At 44.5% G+C, this 24,281-nt stretch overlaps 1 protein-coding gene across 1 annotated transcript in view; it reads right to left on the bottom strand.

The window, feature by feature from the left end:
* POLR3B (RNA polymerase III subunit B) overlaps positions 1-24,281 on the bottom strand; it is a 104,832-nt gene that overhangs the window by 14,290 nt on the left and 66,261 nt on the right. The window contains exons 20-23 of the mRNA XM_059186750.1: positions 22,607-22,816; positions 20,144-20,302; positions 17,637-17,754; positions 15,620-15,762 (exon numbers count right to left, since the gene is read on the bottom strand). Of these exons, the coding sequence (XP_059042733.1) occupies positions 15,620-15,762; positions 17,637-17,754; positions 20,144-20,302; positions 22,607-22,816 (630 nt within the window). The remainder of the gene's footprint in view (positions 1-15,619; positions 15,763-17,636; positions 17,755-20,143; positions 20,303-22,606; positions 22,817-24,281) is intronic.

Here is a 24,281-nt window from a genome sequence, read left to right as displayed (position 1 = left end):
TCTCTTAAATTAACTGTATTTTCTTACTCCCTTCATATTACTTCAACCTGTAGGGGTTTTTGTCGCTTAAGTTGTTCTTAATGGCTCTGATTTCTTTTTCTTGGTAGGAGGGACAGGGGCATAATTGAGACTGTTAACCCCAATTTATATAATTTAAAACGAGAAAACTAATGTACAATGGCATTGGATGAAGAAATAAGACCCTTTTATATCTACTAAGATCAAATTCTTTTTCCCTTGTATATAAAGTTATCAACCATCTGTACCTATTGAGAAGAAACTGCTCTCCCAGAAAGGTTGCATTCCTCAGTTTGATTTCTACAAAATCAAACTGTTTTAAAATAAAATAAAATCTTTGTGATGTGTTATAAACGCCAAGAGCTAAAGTCTAAAGAAAAAGAAAGCCATTTGCTTATTTTGGTACTGGTTATTGATATTCTGACTTCTAGTGGCTACCAATGATACGGTAATTAGATTTGTGGTGTTGAATTCAAGAGCATGTAGGTGCTTTAACTGGCTTTTTGGTTGCGATTGTACTGTTTACCATAAAGAACGTATGCTTTCCGACATGAAGCACAGAAACAATCACTCAGTTCAGTTTATTTCAAATTCAACTACGACGTCTCAGAATTTAAATTAAGCCGAGTGTGTGACCCTTTCTTTCTTCCCTCCCCAAATCCATCTTGTCCACACTGAAATTATCTGACAAACACTCAGGCTACTGGGGAAATTGTCTCTGAAAGAGATCAAATTGTAAATCTAGGTGCACCGACAACAACATTGTGTAACAGTGAACAAAATGTTAAAAATGGCAGTTCCTGTGGAGGCCGGTCCTGGGATGTGCTCTGGACAGAATGTCACTTTGGCTGGTGAGGACGTGGAGGGTTTGGTTAGATCCTTTAAAAACAAAACCAAAGGAAGACCTCGGCACCCTTCAGCGGCTGCGGCTCACAGGGGGAAGCTGGCGTCCGCCCCCCAACTTGAGAAGGTGGGAGTGAGGAGGAGGAGGTACAGAAGCTGGGGGTGGTGGTGTGGGGGGGGGAGCAGGGAATCCTATGGGGGGAGGGTAAGCAGAGAGGGGATTTGCATCTTGTATTTTCAGTTTCCGTTGACACATTTAATCAGGCCAATTTAACTTTGCTATTAAAATGAAAGCAATGCTCCTTCCCCTGAAATCTAAATTTCTAATAACTTTGCTTGAAATGTGATTAAAATGTAGTAGCAGTTTCCTTTTTGGGAAGTAATTCTACCGGCCTCTTTCTGACACGGTATTTAAAAATACAGACAAGTAACTTTGGGAATTTTTCATTCCATTATAGGAACTGCTTTGGCCACATCCGAATCAAGGGCACCTGTAAGCCAAAAATTAAATCTTAGCTAACTTAAAATTACTTTAGGCTCTGAAAACCCTTTTATATGCCAAGATGGTTCCCATAGCAGACAGCCCTGTGTTGTTTGTTTTGTGTGAAAGTGAATGATAAAAGATCCATGAAATCGACACAGAAAGCCAGAACAGCAGAAAGAACTGAGGGCTCTCCATCACTGGGGCTTCTACCCTCTGCTGACTCGTGGAACAATGGGAGCTACACATCCAACTGCAGATCTAACACAGCTGTGCATTTCATTAGATGAAGAGCACTAGTGACACAAGTAAATAATTAACTTATTCTGGTCCGCTGGCTGTGCTTATGAGACCAGTCATAGCTGACAGATTTTAATACAAGTTAACACAAAGAAACCATAATGAGCTTAGAAGTTAAAACAAAATATTTAGACAGAATTTGATGATCTTGAATCTCAAATGAGACAGATGATTTTTAAAAAGTTCGTATTTTACGGAATTCATTAGGAGGGGAGAAGAGAGCTCTTGGTCTCTGAACCAGACTTTTCGTTTTTTAAAAAACGTATTTCTTGGTTTCAGAATCATTCAGAGCCTTCATCAAAGCCAAGGAAGGTTTCTTTTCTTATTTTCACGTGATACGTTAAAAAAGTTTTCTCTAAGGATGGAGGCGTAAAATCTCTCCCAAGATTTAGAACTCTCAAAAGTTACAGTCACTTTCCCTTAATGCTGGTTTAAAAATGTAAATGATATGCAGCCCGCTCCAGTGTGTTAACACTCCCCTGGACCCTTGAAAAGAGGACGGACTACAAATAAACCATATCTAATGGAAGCTGTTATTGAAACAATTACCGATTCATACCTTAAATGCTTACACAGCATTTCAGATTTTAAAATAAAATTTCATCCCCTGGCTCATGCTGGAGTCTCCACCCCATTGTTTATAGCACAACCTCCTGGCAGCAGAACGCAAACACACCCGCTGAACAGGCCCCCAGATGCGTCAAGGACTCACAGGGACCGACCCGGAATCAGACCACAGGCTACACTGCACACCTTCTAAGAAATGAAAATAGGTTAGAAGACAAACCAGAACACAGAATGAGCAGGATACTTCCACAGATACCCAATAGATAATATATTATTCCACTAACAGCAATATTTGTTTCAAATTGTAAAGGCGAAGAATTTAGGGAGTCTAGAGCCCCAAGTCTGACCGCCAAGCCACGCAGGAAAGGCACATGTGGGGACCCACTGTCACAGTTCTCTCTGTGTCAGGCTCTAGACACTGGAGGATTTTTTTTTTTTTTTTTAAGATTTTATTTATTTGTCAGAGAGAGTGAGCACCGGCAGACAGAGCGGCAAGCAGAGACAGAGGGAGAAGCAGGCTCCCTGCTGAGCAGAGAGCCCGATGCGGGACTCGATCCCAGGACCCTGGGATCATGACCTGAGCCGAAGGCAGCTGCTTAACCAACTGAGCCACCCAGGCGTCCCGACACTGGAGGATCTTAACGCCAATTTGTTATTTCTATTTCCATGCCCTCACAGAACATAACATAAATCATTTTAAGAATAGGTTTGCCCACCAAAAGTTCGGTTAATCTAATGAATCATTCTTAGAAAGTATTTCTAATTATAAACAGCAAATGACTTGTTCACCAGTCATTTCTGGCTTTTTTTTTTTTTTTTTTAACTAGTTTTAGTGTAATGGAACTATCCTAATTCAAACAAACAAACAAAAAAAATTAAAAGAAGGTTAAAAAAAAAAAAAAGGAAAAACGAACACATTCTCACACCCTGTCAAGACAGGAATGGGAGCAGAAGAAAACTGTAAAGAAATCTTTAATTCAAGAGCTGTTTTTGATGTAACTTCAGTGTGCTGAGTGCCGACAAGAGAAGGGTTTTCATCTATAACTGGTCACATCTGAGTAACACATTCTGTTTCACTTTTTAATTGTTGTAATTTTTATGTAGCAGGTCTAACCTTCTCCGTATCACCACCGTCGGATTGGTGCAGCGCCCCCAGGCTCATCCATGAGGTGCCTCTTTGTTTTCTGGGTGAGGACAGTCCTTTCCCTCCCTTAACAAGCACCTGCTGGAGGTGGGGCAGGGAGAGGCTCGGGACCCAACTCCACGTGAGAGGTGTCCTGTGCTGATTAAAACGACTGAGCATCGACAACAAAAACACAGATACCATTCAGCGTGCCACCCTCAAATGCACTAAATGAGGCAGACAGATTGGAGTAGGTTCTCCTGACATGATACTAATTGGGGGCTAACTCATCTACTTTTACCTTCTGCAGGTGCTTACCTCTGAGACAAGGCTGTTTATTCTGTAAACTGAACAGTTTCTGCACTAGTGAAGGGTGAAAGGCTGCTGTGATTTCCCTCTATCGGTCACAGTGAAAGAAAAGTGTGGGTGTTCAGTGAGTGACCACTTGGCCACGCCTGGTGTTAATGAGGTTTGTGGATTCAGGGGGTTCCATCTACAAAGGACTCACCGCCCCCCTCCCCCGGACTCTCAGATCTAAGTAAGGCAGGATACCAAGTAGTCGGGCGACCTTAATTTGACTCTCTGCCATTCAAGTGACATTGAAGCGAAAGCACCACTTTCTGGTGAGCCTTAGTTGTTTGGTCTTTGTAATGGGAATAATTAGCACCTATCTCATGAGGCAATTGTGTTAGAAGAACAGATGAGCTAATGTCTGAGAGGTACTTTAAGGTCCTTAGAGAAAGGCAGCATCTAAATACAAGGAATTATTATTATATAAGAAACCTAATTACTCTCAGCAGGAAGCAAACTAGCAAAGCAGAGACCAGCCTAATGAACAGAAGGAGCGGCCGAAAAGCTCGCTGTTCAGACCATCTCACATCAGCAGGATGGGGTTCCCGACTAACTTTACTCCCCACAGGGCCTGGGTTGCAGACTTCTAGGGCGAAAGAGGGGCTAAGTGAGGAAAGCAGGGGAAGCAACGGGGCCGCTTTCCAGTTTGGCTGTTTGTATCAAGGAAGAAGTGTTTTGCTTTGAGTGACCTCCTCTCGATAAGCCTTTCTATATTCAGAAATGTAAATCTCTCAATCAAAAACGTGAAGGCGAACACAGGTGGCTCCTCCTTTCTCCCGCCTTTCCAGTTATTGAATTAACCTTCTTTTATTTTTCACACCAGCACCTTAAATAATCCCCAGGGGGAGGGGAGGAGACAAAAACTGTTGAATCATATGAGCTTTGTTTTGCCGTTGAATCACTTCCAGATCTATCACATCTCTTGCCATATCCCGGTTGACATAATTTTAATTCGGCTCTTCCTTACATGTTAACAGATAAATAATGCATAAGAAAACTTGATTAGCTTTCTTATTAAAACATCACTCTAAATGAGAGGAGGCGCTAGAAGACAATACAGTTTTTACACGGCTTTCCCATGAGCAGTTGAATGGTTTGATGTGATAAATTTGCATAGTCTGAAGCACACAAAGGGCTGATTAATTGAAACCCTTACAATGCTTCTGGAAGCAGCTATTGTAAAACAATAACCATAGGAACTTTACAAAATACACACGGCTGAATGTGTCAAGAGCTTAATAAAATGTGTTGAGGCTACACTATTTGGAAACAGAATTGGAGATTTTTATTCTGGGCCATAAAACACTAAACACCCTAATTTCAAAGCTTTAGTTGGGTATTTACTGAAAGGTCAGAGGGTTACTAACTAGCTACCGGAGACTAAAATTTGTTCTTAAAAAAGTAGATTTAAAAAAAAAATCTTACAATTAAGGGGCCCATGTGGACAAAATAATCCTGATTTCTCACATTAAAGAGTTCCCAGAATTTGTTTTTGGACCAAAATTCTGAAGGGTCACTTGGCATCCTACCCTTCGTCCCGGGGCTCCCACTGTTTGCTCCACAGGCCCCCTTCTCCCCTCCCACTTAGAATCTTTCATTCAGGCAGGATCAAGCAAAGTAGGGAGCCAACGACATGCAGACTTTGAAGCTCCAGCTAGCAGAGCGGATTGGGGGCACCTCAAGTGCCACATGTGTACATGGTGCTATTAGTATGATGGTATCTTCAATCAGAGCCTTTTCATTCTCTCAATTTTAGAAAACAGACTCCCGAAAAAGGAAGTGCAGGAACACCTGGGAAAAGCAGAGTTTTGCACCGAAACTGACTGAACGAACTTCCCTCTCAGCTTTTCTGGCGCACAAGAATTGGCATTTTCTTACTTCCCACAGCCTCTTTATACCAAATGCATAAGGATTCAGTAATGTGCTGGGAAGTCAGGGTGGGTTTCCTTTTCGTCTAATAAACACTCAACCAAAATCTTAATACAGTAACGCAGCAACTTGTTTGGCTGAATAACTTTAATGCATTAATTCCGCAACTTGTTTTGCTTTGGAACAACTTTTATCAATGCGAAATAGAAGCAAGCCGCCTTCTAACAAACTGCTGTTGACACGAGAGGGTCAAAGAAGAATCTTACAAACCAGTTTATCCGTAAATACGGGATCCTTAGGAGCCACAGGTAGTCGGAGCTGGTCCACGAAAACACTGTATTTTGATGAGACTATACTTCTATTTTAAAACAAAAGTCAGCCTCGCTCTGTTTAGACTGGCTGAGGATTTACGGGGAGACTCCGAGGAGCGTAGGCCTTTATCTCAGATTTGCAGTTATTAAAAAGCTTCTGTTTGCCAGGACAAACACTCTTGCTCAAATACAGTTTTTCCTCTCCTTAGGAGGACTATTTGGTATTGCTGCCCGATTCTGTGATCTACAGGACCTTTGTTGGAGGTGCTAATCCTTTTTCACATGAGAGACTGAGAAATGTTCTTTCAGGGAAGTGATATATTGCTTTTTTTCCCCCCACATCAAAGGAGTCCACTTTTTCCTCCCTCGTTGTGAAGGGCAGCAAAAGTAGGAGGAAATCTGGAAATATAATAATTTGGTTTGTCTGCACTCTGAAGGGAAACTTAACCTGGGAACTCCTTAGGCTGACAGATAATTTCTGTTAAACATTCCTTTTTTAAAAAAGATCAGGAAATCCGCTCACCCTTCTCATGAATGAAATAACTGTCGGAAAAAGCAAGGCTCAAGATTAAAAATGTTTGCCCTTGACGAGTTCCCTTCATACAGAACTTATACCAAAGCTCGAGAGGCAAAAATACGTAATTTTGACTTTAATAAAGAGTCTCATTATCCAATCACATATGTGAATGTCTTCTTCTACCTTCAACTCTATGTACAAACTGAAGAATAATATGAAGACAAAACATAAAGAACATTCTAGATCCGCATTCTGCTCTGTTTTCCCCCATGCAGCATCACTGTGCCTCTACTGCTAAAGTCCCTCAAAGGTACCTAGAGGTCTAGAACACTTGGAAAAAAGGACAAGACTTCAGGGTTTTAATACTCTTCCCAGTTGAGGTCAAAACACACTGAACAAAACTTTCCTTCCATTGTAAGCCAACACAACAAGTGCACAACTTCGGTGTGTGGAAGTATTTTGCATTCTACCGAAGAGGGACTGCTCTAGAGATTCTTGATCAAAGGCCCAGCTCTTCTGGGGGGGGGAGCGGATTCAGTGGCATTTAGGGATGAGATACAGAACAGGCTTCAGGAAAACCCAAAGGAGGGCTGTGCCGCACTGCAATTCTCTGAATTCCCTCATCCAAAAAGTGTGCGCAGAGGGACTCCTGCCTTCCGCTGAGGCTGGAGTCGTCTCTGCGCTCAGACACCCTCCTCTTCACACAAGACTTCCTGCTCTGCACCTGGCTCTCTGCTCGCGCTCCTCCACTCCTGAGGTCATGGAAGGCGACGCTGCTTACGAGGCTGTGACGTTTTGAACAGCTCCTGCCCCAACACTTTGGTTCTTCAGCGGGCCTTCTCTGGAGAGCGACGTCACTCTCTGCCTGTCGCCCGGCACGGACGTGGGCTCCCGACGATCCGGTGCTGGAGCTCCTGCTCCAGTCCGCCCCCCGCTCTGTCGTCGGCCCCCAGAGCTGGTATGACACCCGGCCCAGAACCATGGCCAAGTGGCCTCCACTTCCCATTTGTCTCCCTCAGCTACTCATGACGTCCCCCACCTTGGAGCTGATCAGGCTTGAGCAGGACAGTCAGTTCTGTGAACGTGGATTGAAGTCTCCTCTAATTGCTGGAGTGGAAATGCGATCTCCACACCCCACGTGCACCGGAGGAAACCTTGCTCACAACAGCTTCGTCAAAGTGAACCGCTGACAAGGGGCGACAATCAGGCAATCTGCAGCACACGCTGCTTTCCGAACACCAGAGAGAACACATGCGATGCTCTCAGCACAGGAGGGAAAAAGAAACGGGCACAAAGATCCATTAAATCAAAATGATCCTCCCATCTGCTCGTAGAACCCACATATGTGTCCACTTGTGGGTAATGCTATGAAGGACGAAATACTGTTTACAGACAATCCTGCCTTCCAGGAGTGAAAACGACGTCTGGCTAACTCGGCTCTTCCTCTGGCATGCGTCTGGGCCCAAAGAGAACCAGATCACTGCAGGAATCGTGGGATTCCCAGCATTAGGGAACACCGTCAGCTCATTTCACGACAACGTCACAGAGCAGGGCTGAGGCTGGGGACGACCTTCTCCATCCCCTTCACATCCCATTTGCCAACATCCAGCTACCCTAGGCCTGAAGCAGTTCCGGCTGCACTAAGGCGGCTGGGTATTACGGTTCCTTGCAGATGCCAAGAACTGTGTCCACCGCACGTGAATGCTCCAAACCAGCTCACTGTCCTCACTGTCCCTTAGGGCCCTAACTATCCCAGCCAGCCAGAGGAATCAGGCGGAGGGTCAAAGTTGAGGGCGCAACAATTTACTTCCTTTCAATATCTGCTCAAATTTTTGACAGAATTTTAACCAAGGCCATGAAAGCCTGGCCAGAGGACTGATGAGAAAAGGGAACAGGGACTGTGTTTTACAACGAATTGATGCTAGAAGGGAAGGGGTTCCTGACAAACACAGCTTTATGTTACTAGTATGTCTTAATAAGGGGGTTTGGCAGGTGGTTCTGGAACGAAGTATGCAAGGATTAGTACGGACTCCAGACTCGTGGCAGAGAACAGCCTGTAAACCTGCTTATCCAAGAATGGGAATTTTGAGAAAATGACCGCCTTAAGGAGGAGATATAGGAAAGTTGTAAGAAGTAAGAGGTGTCAGTTTCAAGAAAAGATTGTTTCTCTCAAGGCGGGGGGATTCCCAGGGAATACTCCGATCTGGGGGCAGAGTGAATCACAAGAGACAAGAGTCCCCTTTGACGAGATTTACCAGAGTAGGAAATGTACCCAGACCAAAAACCTGGATTTGAATCCTGACTCTGCCAGCAAGGAGCTGCGGTAGGCAAGCTACTCATCATCTCCCTGAGCCTCACGGTTCAGGTTCTACAGAGTAGGAGTAACGATACCAATTAGACTGTGAAGATTAAGGACAGAAGGAAAATGCTTGTAACATACTAACGCAGAAGGCAAAAAGTGCTACAAATTTTCACGCACACGAAGCCCACATTTTATCTGCAGCCTTAACCGCTCCCTGGAGCTCCAGACTCCATATCCAAGTGCACATCTAACACATCTAACATCCTTACTTGGAGGCTCCTAGGGTTCTCTCAGACCTGAGGTCCCAAATCCTCAACCCCTGCCCCAGCCTAATTCCCAACACCCCCTCTCAGTCCACCGCTGCCTGGTAAACAGCAGCAGCAGCTGCTCAGGCCTCATCCTCACCTTCAGCGCCTGCCCTTCCTCGCCCAACACCTCAGCCATCAGCTGGTCCTGCTGGCCGGGCCTCCAGAGCACCCCCCGAGAGCATCCCTTGCCCCCACTCTGGCAGTGTTCCTCCTGGGCACACACTCCCAATCCAGGAGAGGACAGACCCTGTTGGTCCTGCTGACTACTGCGTTTCCCGTACCCAGAACAGTGCCTGCCTGGGACACAGTGAAAGCGCGATCAATGAACGAGCTAATGACATCAGCACCTGAGATGATCCTCTATCACCTCAAGTTCAATGAGACAAAGCCGCTTAAAGCCAGGCCCAGGGGCTCCTTCCTGTTTGTTCCTGTGGGTCAACGAACCCCGTGACTCGCCCACCCATTTCCCCAGCCCCGCTGCATCCACCTCACCCAGTCTTGAGCCTTCCCTTCCTGCCTGCTCTGCGAGGGACCGGGGACAGACCTGACAGCGGCCGCCCACCTTTCCTGGCTGCTGGCCGTGCACCAGACACTGGCTTTGCTGCTTTACACACATCGATTCCTTCAATCACAGGGACAACTCCTAGGCAACTGTCCCCATTTCAAAGACGGGGGGACCAAGGCATAAAGAGAAAACAGCTCGTTTGGTTAGGGCTCAAGACCTCTACCTCTTTGCCCCACTACTTCCCAACCGGAAGCCCTTCTTTAAATGCTGAACAGAGGGCGGCCATGCAGCAAAGGGGAAGGCATCCGTTCAGGCCCCACACAGGACACGCTCCAGAACAGTGCACACGGAACTCCACGGAACCATCCGAATGGGAGCACCCAGAGCAGCTGCCCCGGAAAGCAGGAGGGGCTTCCCCTCACCGGCACACACAAAGTGGAAAACCACCTGCCAAAGATAAGCTAAAAGAATTCTTATTCCAGGAAGATGGACCCAGACCAGACTTTTAAAAGGTCTTTTCGAGGGGCGCCTGGGTGGCTCAGTGGTTAAGCCGCTGCCTTCGGCTCGGGTCATGATCTCAGGGTCCTGGGATTGAGTCCCGCATCGGGCTCTCTGCTCGGCAGGGAGCCTGCTTCCTCCTCTCTCTCTCTGCCTGCCTCTCTACCTACTTGTGATTTCTCTCTGTCAAATAAATAAATAAAATCTTTAAAAAAAAAAAAAAAAAAAAAAAAATAAAAGGTCTTTTCGAACTCCAAGATTTTATTCCTACCCACTAATAACTCCCACCTGCTCTCTCACTACTGGTCTTCCTCATGACATTTAGCCTGTGGCCACATGTGACCCTTTGTACTCCTCTTGCTGCTTCATGGGCAGAGACAACTCTTGTTGGGCCTTAGCAGAGGCGGCATGTCCTTTCTAGCTCCTATGAGCCCAGCAGAGTTTTGAACCCACAATGGTGATTGAAATACGACCAAATAGATTTCTCTGGGGCTGTCAAGACACATTCCCATCCGTGCCCGGGGTGGACATGCATACTTAGTGACTCGGCTGGAAAAGCCCAGGGGGCTTGTGATTTCAGGTATGCCTGGGGAGCTGGAGCCTTGGGTGGTGAGGCTCCGACACCAGTCTAGACAACGATGACCCATCCCACTTCTGATATTTATGAGGAAGAATAAGTTGCACTAATTTGGGGAAGATGATTTTGGCTTATTGTGTCTGTACATTTAAGATACTCTATTTACTAAATTATTCCACAAACACAGTCACGGGAAACCACATTATAGGCAAAGTATGTGCTGGGTGCTTTGGAAGTAAAATAAATTAGTAGGGTGTGTTTCCTATCCTCAGTGAACCTAAAATGTACTTACCTAAGTTAGCCAACAGGGTATTCTGGATATTTAAGCACATATAAAATTATTTTAACAGAAACACAATGACAATCAGACCTGAAAACACACAGAAGGGGAAGACTCAAGGAATATAGACAATTAGGAACAGAAGAAAGCTGAAAAGAAAAAAACAAAAACAGAAACAAAAAACTAAAACTAAAAATGAAAATAATGCTAAAAATATATACTCACTGCTATAAAAAAGTCTAAAAATTAAACTTAAAATTTTTACTATAAATTAAAATAGGTTAAAAAAATCTGGAAACTAGGGGCGCCTGGGTGGGCTCAGTGGGTTAAAGCCTGTGCTTTCAGCTCAGGTCATGACCCCAGGGTCCTGAGATGAGCCTGCTTCCTCCTCTTTCTCTGCCTGTCTCTCTGCCTACGTGTGATCTCCCTCTGTCAAACAAATAAATAAAATCTTTTTTAAAAAATCTGGAAACTAAAATTCAAATCTCCTACAAAGAAAATCAAGAAGGTAAGGAAATAGACAATGAGGAACATGATGAAGGGAGATTATCAACAAAATAAGAGAATGTCTGAAAATGGAAGGACCCTGAACTTCCAGAAAGGGTACCTAATTTCCTAGGAGAAGAAATGAAAATTTTAGAATTCCCAGAACAGAAGAAGGATAGTAAAAGCTTTGTGGGGAGGGGGAGGCAAGTGAGGAGGGGGAAGGCAGGGAAAGAGAGTGAAACAGGACGCACATACACACAGATCAGGAAAAATAATGTAACATGGAATCCAGATGATAATGCAGCAATGTCATTAGAATCTTAAAGAAATTTTTAATCTAGAATTCTATAACCAACCAGAATAGAAATCAAGTATGAAGGCAGAACATGTTCAGATATACACGATCTTAAAAAAACAAAACAAAACACAAAAAAAACTTCTAGCGGGGCGCCTGGGTGGCTCAGTGGGTTAAGCCGCTGCCTTCTCCTCAGGTCATGATCTCAGAGTCCTGGGATCGAGTCCCGCATCGGGCTCTCTGCTCAGCGGGGAGCCTGCTTCCTCCTCTCCCTCTGCCTGCCTCTCTGCCTGCTTGTGATCTCTCTCTGTCAAATAAGTAAATAAAATATTTAAAAAAAAAACAACAAAAAAAAACTTCTAGTGCATCCTTTCTCAAGCAATTGAATGAACAGACTATTCCACTGTGGTGGGAGGTCGGGCGTGGGGATGACATGGGATGAGCCAAGCAAAAGGGGTTCAAATGGGAATTCCATACGTGACTACCACTGAGCACATCTAGCGTGTCTTATGGAATGTGTCCCCCACCTTCAGATTCCTATGGTGAAGTCCTGACCCCCAGGAGACCTCCGAATGTGACCCTATTTGGAGACAGGGTCTTTAAAGAGGACATTAAGGCTAAATGAGGTCATGGGGTGGGCCGTAATCCAATATGGCTGTGTCCCTGTAAGAAGAGGGAGAGCCATCAGGGTTCAGGCACACAGAGAAAAAAGACCGTGTGAGGACACAGGGCCACATGGCTGCCTGCAAGCCACAGAAAGAGGTAGGAGAAGCCAAACCTGCCATGGCCTTGACCTTAGACTTCAGGCTCTAGAACTGTGAGAAAATAAATTTCTGTTGTTTAAGTGCTCAGTCTGTGGTATCTGGTTAGAGCAAACTAACGCAGAGTACTTTCTAACCTTTCTTGAAAACATTTCTGGGGCACACAGATGAGGTCTCTCAGGACCCCTGCTGAGCCAGGCTCCGCTCCCCTGGCCTATGGGGACCCATTCTGAACACACTGACCGGGAAGCTGGGGCTTAGAGGAAAACCACTGCAGTGGGGAGCAGGAAGAACGGGGTGCTGAAGACGGGGGCTTCTGGTGGAGGGAAATGGTCCTAGCAGACGAGTGGTCATGTGGGAAATTTTGTTGAGAGGCTGTTGATGGTAGGAAACACGGTAACGGGAATAAGAAAATGGAGCAAATTTTAAAAACAAGGTAATTATTAACTTCTGGAAAAAAGTACAGTTACACAATAGAGAAAACACACTCAACTACTTGGGTTTGGGGGTGAGCAATATTTATGTGATCATAATCATGCAATTTAAATAATTAAATAATTAAATCGCCCCCAATTATGACACATCTGTGCAGGGAATGGAGGTGGGGAGTAAGAAAGAGAGGCAGTGAAATGCTCGCTCCCCCTGTCACCCATCACGGAAAATCAATAGGTCATCTCTACAATGGATGAATGAAGATTCAGCTGCTTAAAAATATTATTCTGAAATACGAAGGTAAAAAGAAGAAGAAATTGCTTCTGGGAACCAGAACTGAAGAAAACGCAGAGACTGTTTTTCAATTTTTCAGTTCAAACCCCCCTTTTTGTACTATTTGACCTTTTAAACCAGTGCATTTATTATCTGATTTAAAAAAACATACTTAAACAAAAACCATGCTTAGGTACGGGTCCTACATCATCCTTCCATCACTTTCTTAAGGCTTACGCTACCTGTTTTTTGTTTGCCCGTTTTCTCCCCATCTTTTCAATAAATCTGATGAAGCTGTAAGAGAAGGGGGTATCAAGGGAAATCGAGGCTAATCAGGTTTTCATCCTTGGATTAAAAGCCATCTGGAAAAGAAAACTAGTGAGATAAACTCCTCACTACAAGTGAAAGGTCACCTAACCCCAAGAGAGCTTCTTTCCGTTTCGTGGAGATGTACAAAATCAAGTCCCACTAAGGTTGAACCGATCTCCAAAATCTGCTGTGTCACATCATTGCAGACTGGAAACCACTTCTGTCAATGAACATTATCCCTATCATACTAATAGTCTGACAAATGTTAGAGCACAAACACCTGCTAACACTTTACCTGTGCCTGTACAGGTCTGTGTTTACAGCAGCTTATGAACAAGTGTGTTTCTCATTTTCAAAAGTACTGTTTCGTCTACACTATACACATGCATGCTCACATATTATCTATAGATGATAACCTGAGTAAAATCAGTCCATCAAGAGGACGACATCTGTCCCCTTTCATTTCCCTACCTTCAATTTACTCATATATTCAACCATTATCAACTATCTATCAGGTATCCAGTGCCAATATTTTATACGAAGAGTACCAAACTTTGCCCTTATCCAGGGAACAGGTCAAGTGAAATAGAGGCTGTGAACAAGATTATGGAATAATTTAGGAGCGCATCTCAGAAACTGTCTAGACCTAGAGAAAGGGAGAACTAGTTTCAATACAGAGAATTTGTTTTTCACTGACTAGTGGCAGAAAACACTAGAATCTCAAGAAATGTTTACAAACACTGAAAAGGTATGAAGAGTTAGCATCTTAGGGAACTGTATGAAGTAGAAGTGTCAAATTCACATGAATAAAATGAATTTTTTTTAATAAGATACTGACAGGCCAAAACAATCTTGTGTCTGTTATCTGAACTAAAAATGTTTTTGATGAAACAGTTATCTTGGTCTGGAACAGTTTCACTGATGGAAGAAATGACAACTAAGGCTGGATTCATTTGACTAAACAAATTGTCATAGACACTTGCTTAGCAAATAAAAATTGAAATCAGCAGGAACATAAAATGCAATTATCTCCAGACCTATCAATTAAAAACAAGAAGACATTGCACTAGGAATTTACCAGTGAAGAGGAAAGCAGAAGGCATGACAAGCAGTGTCTGTGATCTAGTGCTCGCTGTTCTCTTCTTGAGCACCTACTGTGTTCCCGGCACAACACTTAACTGCTTGCCACCCAGCACAGCACAGTTTTCAGGAAGGAGCGTGGACTCTGGAGACGGACGGCGAGGGCTCAAAAACCACATCTACCACCGACTGGGGACACCAGGCAAGCAAGTCACGTCAGTGCACCTCTAATATGCAGAAGAAAACAGCAGTGACTTCCCAGGACTGGGTAAGTCGGTACATGGAAAGTGTGGAGAACACTGCCCGGCACACAGTCAGTGCCACCAAAGTGTTCTTTGCTCCAGTGGTTCTTCAACGAGGTAAGCGGCAGACACGCCACAGTTAAACCCCGCGGGGCCAACCTTCCACTCAGCAGCGTGGTAGATATACAACTAAAAGGGACCCTACTGAGAATAAGTTAATCAGTAGTGACACCGTGCTGTTTCCTGAAGATAAGAAGACAAAACAAAGCCACCAGTGCAGGAGAACTCATCGGCAACCACCAGCGAGGAATGGGGCTCGGCAGTGCGGTCTGGTGGAGAAACCCATCCAGGAGCGGGACCACGGGGCAGGGGGCAAGAAGGGCGCTGTGTGGGTGTCGGGAGACCTGGGCTGCCGGTCGGTACCTCGGCCTGGCTACTGGCACCCGGGCTCTGTGCTTCCTCACACCTCCCCATGGGGCCTGAAGGCGCCTTCTTGTGCTGACCTCCTACAATACCACGGCCCAACAGACAGCACTGGAAATATGCACCTTCCATGAGATATAGGTCTTGCTATTTATTTTTTCAAACAGCTACCTGCACTTTAGTGGGTATACTGTCTAGAATGGGATCAATCTTGGCGGAGGAGCAGTTGCTAGAGAAGGAGATAAAGGCAAAGAGCGGCAATTCTGTGGTACATTTTTTCAATGCCATTAACGTATCAACAGGTTAACCTAAGGCACAAAGCAAGCATAATTTTGATCCCAATGTAATAATTTTTTCAATGGACTAAATTTTCTTTAACGGGGGAAGGTTATACAACATTTCTCACGTATGTGGTTAATAAGTACTGTTTCTGGTTTTATAAACAAGTTGAAGAATGACACAATTTACCTTTTTGCCCGTGACGGCTGCTGAATTTGTCTCCAATCTCTGGACGCCTGGTCTGTCTCAGCAGCATTTTGATCAGAAAAGCATCTTCGGCATTTGAAGAGATCATCACTTTTTCAATATATGAATCCGTTGCCCCTTTGTAGCTAATATTAAGAGGAAGTCACCAAAATAGTTTTCAAACTGCCCTTCGTGAACCTATCGCTCACAGGTCATATTTTATTTAATATCAACCACAAAATGTTTCGACATTGCTATTCTGGACTCTGAAACGTGCCTTTTGTTTCTCAACATTAAATTCTAAGGTTACAATTTCCCTTTTACAGTCCTGGTCTGAAATGGCTAACATTTAGTGAACACTTATTACGAGGCAGGCTTAAGGCAATGTAACCCACACCACACATATTCACACACGGCTACTCCCTTATTGCAGACAAGGGAAAGGGATGCTTGGACACCAAGAGTGGCAGCTTGGAAGGATCACAAAGCTCCCAGGGAGGTTTCCTTTTCTTTTAAGGATAACAAATATGTGAGCACACTTTCTAGCCTACAGGGAAGGAATTGATAGAAAACTCGTTGAAGATATGGAAGGACAGAAAAGAAAATGACAGTCAGGTCCCTAAAAAGGCCTAGATTAAATGAAGAACCCAGGAAAGTGGAGGGGCAAGCTTTGAAGAGGAAAAAAGCTCTCCTCCTCCAGGACAGGAAGAAAACCAGCTAGCACAACCACCTCTGTCATTCTGAAACAGCTTTTGCTCTGTAGGATTGGGTGCAAGGGTCCCGACCCCTCCCCTAAGTAGAGGTCCCACTTTCTCCCCTCTGCTCCGACTGCACAGCAAATCCATGGCACCCACAGCAAGGCAGCATTTAGCATATTGGGCAGGAGTTGGGCTCTGAAGCCAGACCGCGAGAGTTCAAATCCTGACTGCCACTTGTAGCTGTGTGACCCTGGTAAATTATTTAACCTCTCTGTTTCTGTCTTTCAAACAAGGCCATGTAGAGAGCCTGGCTCACAGGGTAGTGGTAAGAACAAATGAGCTAACACCTGTATGATGCCCAGAATGGTAGCTGGTACAGTGAACATTCTCGGCTAAACCATGAAGGATGATCTGATGGTCCCCGTACTTAGGTGTTTGTGTAGGTCTTTGCTAACTAGATGCGGCTCTTTGCAGGCAAGGCTGGTGGTATCTCTCAGCAATGTGTCCCTCGGACATGCAGCACTGTGGGTGGCCCGGAACAGACCTCGGTTGTGTGCTGAAAGGATCTGCTGGACTGCCTTCCCCTGTCCAGGAATCCAGCTCTCCTGTGTCACGCCCTGGCCCACCTCTTGAACTGGATTAACTCAGTTCCTGGGCTACACTGAATATCCTGTTACTCCTTTTAGTTTTATGTGCCAGTGTGGCCGCTACCATTGGCCCGCGGCTCATCTCATAAGGTCTCGTATCTCACTGTATTCGAGAGCCCAGAGGACATCTGGAGACTAACAAGCACTAGTCTCTCATTGTTCAGATGAAAGCACCGAGCCCAAGAGTTTGAGTGCTTCACCCACATAAGGTAACCCACGGCACACCCAGTATGAAAGCCCAGCCGTCATCCACCGTGATGGTGACGCCACACTGCGGCCAGTGCGTTTTATTTATTTACTTCAACACAAATCTGATCGTATCACTGTCTACAGAATGAACTCCCGAGTACTGCACAGCCTCGTCCCCGCAGGGCACACTGGTCCTCCAAACCCAGGTGCTCCTCTGCCTGTGGGGCCTTCCCACTCACTGTCCCCTTCCTGGAACCCCTGCCTATCTGGCCCCGAACTCAAGCCCAGGCTGGAAGGCCCCCACGATTCCACAGCTGAGATTTCCCTTCCATGCCATGCTGTCTCCACAGGAGAACTATTACTACCCCGAACTGTCATTTCTCCTCTCTAACCCTCCAAGAGTAACTTCTCATTTCCCGTAGCCCTTCTCTCTCTCTGTCTTTTTTGAATCTTCCTACGTATTTCCGAGGTACAACCAATACCTACGTGATGGGCACATCCTTGTACTGAGGCTGCTGGGGCACATTACTTCCTTCCAGAGGAATCTGAGTTACTGTGGGCATGGACTTATTGACCAGCACTTGCTTGTTTTCTACCTTCTCACCTAAGAAGAAGAGAAGGGAATCATAGCCCGGTCATTACCATCTCTGTGGAATACAAACATTACTGTAGCCTACAACTATGCGGTTAGATTGGTCCATGAAATGCACACAAGGAAGGAAAAAGCCGATTCCGTGTGAGCTAGAGTTCAACAGGACTCGTCTACAACTGTGCCAGCCCATTTGAAAAATCAGATGAGCACACAGGTGTAAAAGGTCAAGAAATGATTTAGGGGACCATACTAACTTCATGTCAGTAAGTGGCAATTTTATTTATTTTTAAAAGATTTTATTTCTTCATTTATTTTAGAGAGAGCATTCATGTGCGTGCAAGTGGGGGGAAGGGCAGAGTGGGGGAGAGAATCTCAAGCAGACTCTGCGCCGAGCCCAGAGCCGGACACAGGGCTTGATCTCATGACCCTGAGATTTTGACCTGAGCCAAAACAAAGAGTCAGGCACTCAACCGACTTGAGACACCAGGGGCCCCAGTAAGTGGCAGTTTTATAGCTCTCTAGGGTGTTGGAACAAGTCCGGGCCACTTACTTCTATTAGTAGTTATTTCAACCAATAGTAAGTCACTGCCGACCTAACTTGGACAATGAGGAAATCAAAATATTTCATTGATTTTTTTCTGCTCTTCTCACCTCTCTCTGCATCTTTTCCTGGTAAGCTCAAAGGCCAAGAACTACAGTACTGTCATGGCACTACCTTCCAAACCACATGACCCAGGTTAAGAGGGAAACAACTGCAGCAAGGCAGAGGGGAAGCCGTGCACCACGGGGCTGTGGGCACAGTGGACACAGCACTCACCATCCGTGCACCATCCGGATGAGTCGCGTGGCTCTCCCCCCCCCGGCGGCCTCCCCTCACCCCCGTGCTCCACCTCACTGCGGCTCCCATCACCTGCTCTGCTGGTGTCCCCTGTGTTGGCCCCTTTCTACTCTTTTCTCCACACTGTGATCAGAATGATCATTTCAAAATGCCATCAGATCACAGCATTGGTTTTAGGATCATAATGAAAATAGTGAGCGTGGCTGCTCCGCAGGGAGCCTGCTTCCTCCTCTCTCTCTCTCTGCCTACCTGCGATCTCTCTCTGTCAAATAAATAAATAAAATCTTTAAAAAAGAAGAAAAAGAAAATAGCGTGGTTGCAAAGCCTGTGTCTGGGCCCTGCCCCTCCCTCTCTCTCCCTCCAGATCCACGTTTAGCATCCTCCCCTGTACTCTCCCTAGGAGCCACACTCCCAGTGGCCTCCTTTTGGAAGTTTTGACTAACGAGCCCTGCAGCTTAATAGTTATACAAGCCCTTGCACAGCTCAGAACACACTCCTCTCCCTATCTGCTAGTTACCTGCACTTATCCGCCAGATCTCAGCTCTGCTTCCTTACGGAAGGCTTCCCCGAGCTTCCTGCCTAGGTCAGATCCTCTTGCTATCAAATGCCCTCCTAGTTCTTTACAGGATTCCTTAACCCGGCTGTGACTGGATATAGGTTCACATATGACCCTTTGGTCAATGCTAGTCTCCGCACTGGCCTGTAAGACTCACAAGGGCGACTGCTGTGGGCTGCATCAGCAAAGTTCATTACAAGTTTGTAATTATAATGGTGTCCCACATTTTAGGGGAAGAAGATTCTAAGAAAGCTGGTCTAAGCTAAATGCACAAATGATGACATGCCAGTGTAAATGTAGGGACATGACCTTCTTCTAAACAACCCCTTAAAGTGGCTCTTCTGAGATTCAAAATTTTAAGTAGAGAAGCATAACTAGGACTACTATGTAGAAATATATGCAGAGAAAAACAGACTGGAAGGGAAATTCATCAAAAAGGACCACACTGGGGGTGCCCAGGTGGCTCAGTTGGTTAAGCAGCTGCCTTCAGCTCGGGTCATGATTCCAGGGTCCTGGGATCGAGCCCCACATCAGGCTCCCTGCTCAGCAGAGAGCCTGCTTCTCTCTCTCCCCCTCTCCCTGACGCTCTGCTTACTTATGCTCTCTCTCTAACTCTGTCAAATAAATAAAATATTAAAAAAAAAAAAAAGGACCACACTGGGTGCCTGGGCGGCTCAGTCGGCTGAGCACCTGACTCTTGATTTCAGCTCAGGTCATGATCTCAGGGTTGTGGTATCAAGCCTGTGTCCGGCTCCGCGCTTAGTGGGCAGTCTGCCTGAGATGCCTTCCCTGTCCCTCTGTCCCTCCCCATGTTTGCATGCTATCTCTCTACAATTTAAAAAACAAACAAAAAACACTTTTTAAAAAAATGACCTCAGTGATTGAGTTAGGAAAGTGGTTTTGTAAGTTGTTATCTTTTCTCTTCTCTGTTTACCGAATATTAAGAAATATTGCTGAATAACTTTCATATTTCAAAAATATAAATGTTTTTTTAAAAAGGCCCTTACCTGGAGAACAAATACCATCTGCATCTAAAATTTCGTGTCGCCAGATGGGTTTCCTTGTGGCAGCGTCCAACATCGGCCCCATCACTTTATCAAAGGTCTGATTGGTATAGCGTTTCAACGTACATTTAGCATTTTTATATACAAGGCAACGCCCAAAGCCTAAAATGAAACCCCAACAGGGATAAGAATGACCAACAGGACTAGGAGAAAATGAGATTTGTGTTAGTGAACACCCACTCCCCCAAACATGTTCTACATTTGGCTAATCTGGGATCTAATCATCTCAAGAGCTGGCTCAGGGCTTCCCTCCCCAATCCCCCACCTACATAAACACTGACATCTCTACAACCACGTGTCGGCATGAAAGAGACCTTGTCTGAGTGTCACTGTGATTCTTTTGGAGCACAGAGCCACAGAGTACAGGGACTAGAAAGGGCCCTGGAGGCCACCTGGCTTACCCTCGCTGTCTACAGGAGCTATGAGTGCTACAAAATGAGGTCCAGGGAAGTGACGTGACCAAGGTCACTCAGCAAGTTGGTGGCAGAATTAAAACATGTCAAGTCTACTGGTCAACCACAACCCTTCTTCCTACACATCCTTCTGGTGCCTCACTTCCGCTAACCTTCTCTGAGAAGTTTTCCTTTTCCTAACTGACATTCAGAGGAAGTCCCAAACAAGGAAACAAAAGATTAACTTTTCTCCAAAGAGGTGAGAAAATGAAAAGCAGCTGCAATCAAATGATTCTAAGGGGAGAAATCATTCGCCTGTGCCCTGATCAGAAGAGATCAGAGTTTATTCTGATTATATTTTTAGATCACATGTGTCTAGTGCATGAGGGGAAAGTCCTGAGACCAACTTACAAGCTAAATGCACATTATGAAAGATCAGCAACACGAACAGAAGGAAACCTTCACATGGAGCAGAAACTTCCAGCACTGAATCCCACAAGAAGATTCACTGCTTGCAGAGCTGCCCAGAAGAAGTGTCAACTCTTCAGCACTAAATATCATTTCCCAAGCTTCTGTGACTGCATGTCTTTCTTTTTTCCTTTTTCTCCCTCTGGCCAAGCAGTTACTCTAAGCTGGATTTTCTCTAACCTCCCCAGGATATACTGAGCCATGTCAGAGGCTCACTGCAATAGGAAAAAGTCTTGGGAGTAAACACCAGCTATTACTGAGGTGATAAAATGCATGGTTGTAAAATCCTTCACTTAACGATCCTCCCTAAGGCAGAACTCTTACAAGAAATCTAAGAACGGGAGTTTGGAAGATCAGGAAAAAGTAGATTTCTAAATAAAACCCTGGTGCCCTAATGCAATTTTTAAAGAAGGTGACTGTGCGATGAAATAACTGATTTCTACATCTGGATGGTAGATGAAGATGTCAGTGTGGCCCCTAGTAAATTGTGTACAGCCATAATAAACTCCGCTCCGAGAGCCAGCTGCTTTGGAAACGTTACATGATCTTGAAATTCCATACAATGGCCATTAACTGCAACGTGCTGGAGTGCAGTGGGAATCTGAATGGGCTAAAATCAAGAAGTGTTTTCCTCTAAGTGTAAATGGACATTTTATTTACAGGTGATAGCTGAAAGGCTGACGACAGTAAACTCAGATCATTAAATTGTATTGTGGAGTTTCTGACAGATATCACAAAGTCTTCAGATTTCCACATAAACGTTACCAGTTAATCAGAAAGGAAAACATCTAGTTTTAAAGCATGGCTGTTGTCATTTGGAGGAAAAAAAGAGGCATAAATTAAGTGCAGCCAACATTAATGCCAAAGACACATGTCTAGGAGTACTATTATGGCTGCCTAGCAACTAGAGAGAGTGAAGGGGAAGGCAGAGTGGGCATGCCAGGGAGGAAAAAGAGAAACAGATTATGAAAAGTCAGACTTCAGGTCAGGTGACGGGTACCAACCTAGAAGTGGTGACTTGCAAAAGTAAACTGTCAAAAGGCAGACAAAGGGTTGCATAAATGCTAAGCGTTTGTGTGTTTGTATTTTTAACTTTCAGCATTTTGCTAACAAAAAGGTATGAACACTGTGGGGCTGAAACACAGAATTAACAAAAATTGCCTTTAACACAGAAATACTACTACTGCCTTCTCAGTTTGTTGCTGAACATATAACTAGACAGATTTAAAGACCGCCTTTCATTTATTAGAATTTCTGCTAGGAAATAAATTCTTGCATGTTTTCTGTTGAGGAACTGTCTCAAACTACCAATAAAGTAAAATATAGGAAAAACACATTCAGTAATTCATTTGACAAACTACCTCTACATAATATTCATTAAAAAAGTCAACACCGAAACCTAGCTGCCTCCTGTTTGTATGTTATAAAATTCAAATCACTTAAAGCCAACGTTAACATTTTGACACCAGGTGATTTTTAACAGATTGTCCTTATGCCTGAACTCTGCAGAGTGCCTCTGGTGTCAGAGCTCTGAAAACCCACTTACCTCTGTCCAAGGAGGCCTTGTTTAAAACCAGGGCGTCTTCAATATCATAGCCGCTGTAACTCATCACGGCAACTGTTGCATTCTGTCCGGCTGGAAGTTTCTCAAATTCTATCAACTCAATGGTCTTTGTTTTAACCATGGGTTTTTGTGGGTATGCTAGCAGATACATGAGAGTATCGATTCTGTTCCGCTGGTTGTATCCAATGGTACCTTGGTGGATATTGGAGAAAGCAAAATGCAACATTCTATTATGTCAAATAATTAGGTAGCCAAGAATATAGAGATGGAAAAGAAAATCCCACATTATTTTCACTAATTAACATGAAGAAAACCTCAGGTTAAATATTTCAAAAGCAAGACTCTCACAGTGCCTACCGACATTTAAAAGCATTTTTTTTTTTTTCCCTCAGTAATGTTAAAAGTTCTGTGAAGAAGAAAAAAACACACCCAAGGTATTAGAACATAAGTAACTTCAACCTACTGGTTGTGAAATTAACCAGGGAAGCCAACAGTTCTGCACTCAGTTCTACTATGTTGCAGACCCATTCCCAAAGCTGTTCTGGAAGGTAATTAGAAACCAACTTCAGTGCTGACAGGCAACGATATTACAGAATAGGACAAACAGATCCATTCCATAAAAAGAAATCAACCATTACAAAAGTTCTAAATAAAAAAGAAAACAGAAGACAAGGAAAGACAAGAAAGGAAGGAAGGAAAAGGAGGAAAGTGGAAGCAGAGGAGCGTGGATTTACTCATCTACTTAACTCTTCATTTACAAAGTACTGAATAAACACTACTCTGTTTCCAACACCAGAGATAAAGTGGTCCTCAGGGGAAAATCCAGGGTCTGGTTCAATCAGGTATAGACTTTTAGGTCCTTAGCAATCAGGCTTTCCACCTCACTGGACCTTGGAAGGTTGTTACTATCATTTGGAAGTGAAACCAGAATGTTACCCTTTCTCCCTCTTCCCCAAAGGGGTTCACTAGGGTTCACAGACTTCCACCAAAAAAAGGGCTTCACTCTCCTGGTCTTGTGAATACAATACACTCTCCTACTCAGAGATCTTAGAATGGGGACTCACATTTGCCCTACTACTAAACCCACGTGTGGGCTACGCTGCCTCTTTAACTTCTCCCGGGTATCTCTTCTTTTCCCTTGAATGGCTAAGAAGGTAGCCTTACGTCTCTTTTTCTCTTGCACAGGCTTCCATGGCGACACATCCTCAACACCCACACACCCCAAGAAGCCTAAGTATCATTTAATGGAATTCAGTTCTAAGAGAAACAGATAACCAAAACTTGGTATTTGTCTCCTGCACCTTTTTCTCCCATTTGTGGCATAAAATCAATGGTGATTTCAATTCAGGGATGAAAATAACCTATTCAGGCAGCAAAAATGACATGGCACTCCTTGACAATTATTACTGAAAGAAATAATGAAATCTCTAGGATATGAACACCTAGTACAGTGGGGAGCCCACTACAGCTGCTCCATAAATGTCAGTAAATGAAACCGAACCGCATTATACTTTTTTTTTTTTAAAGATTTATTTATTTATTTATTTATTTGACAGAGAGATCACAAGTAGGCAGAGAGGCAGGTGGGGGGCAGGTGGGGGGGGCAGAGAGCCTGATGCGGGGCTCGATCCCAGGACCCTGGGATCATGACCCGAAC

The sequence above is a fragment of the Mustela lutreola genome, chromosome 8 (genome assembly GCF_030435805.1).
Source record: "Mustela lutreola isolate mMusLut2 chromosome 8, mMusLut2.pri, whole genome shotgun sequence".
Taxonomy (NCBI): Eukaryota; Metazoa; Chordata; class Mammalia; order Carnivora; family Mustelidae; genus Mustela; species Mustela lutreola.
The sequence above is the reverse complement of the archived record's forward strand: the minus strand, read 5'-3'. Positions and strand labels throughout refer to the sequence as shown.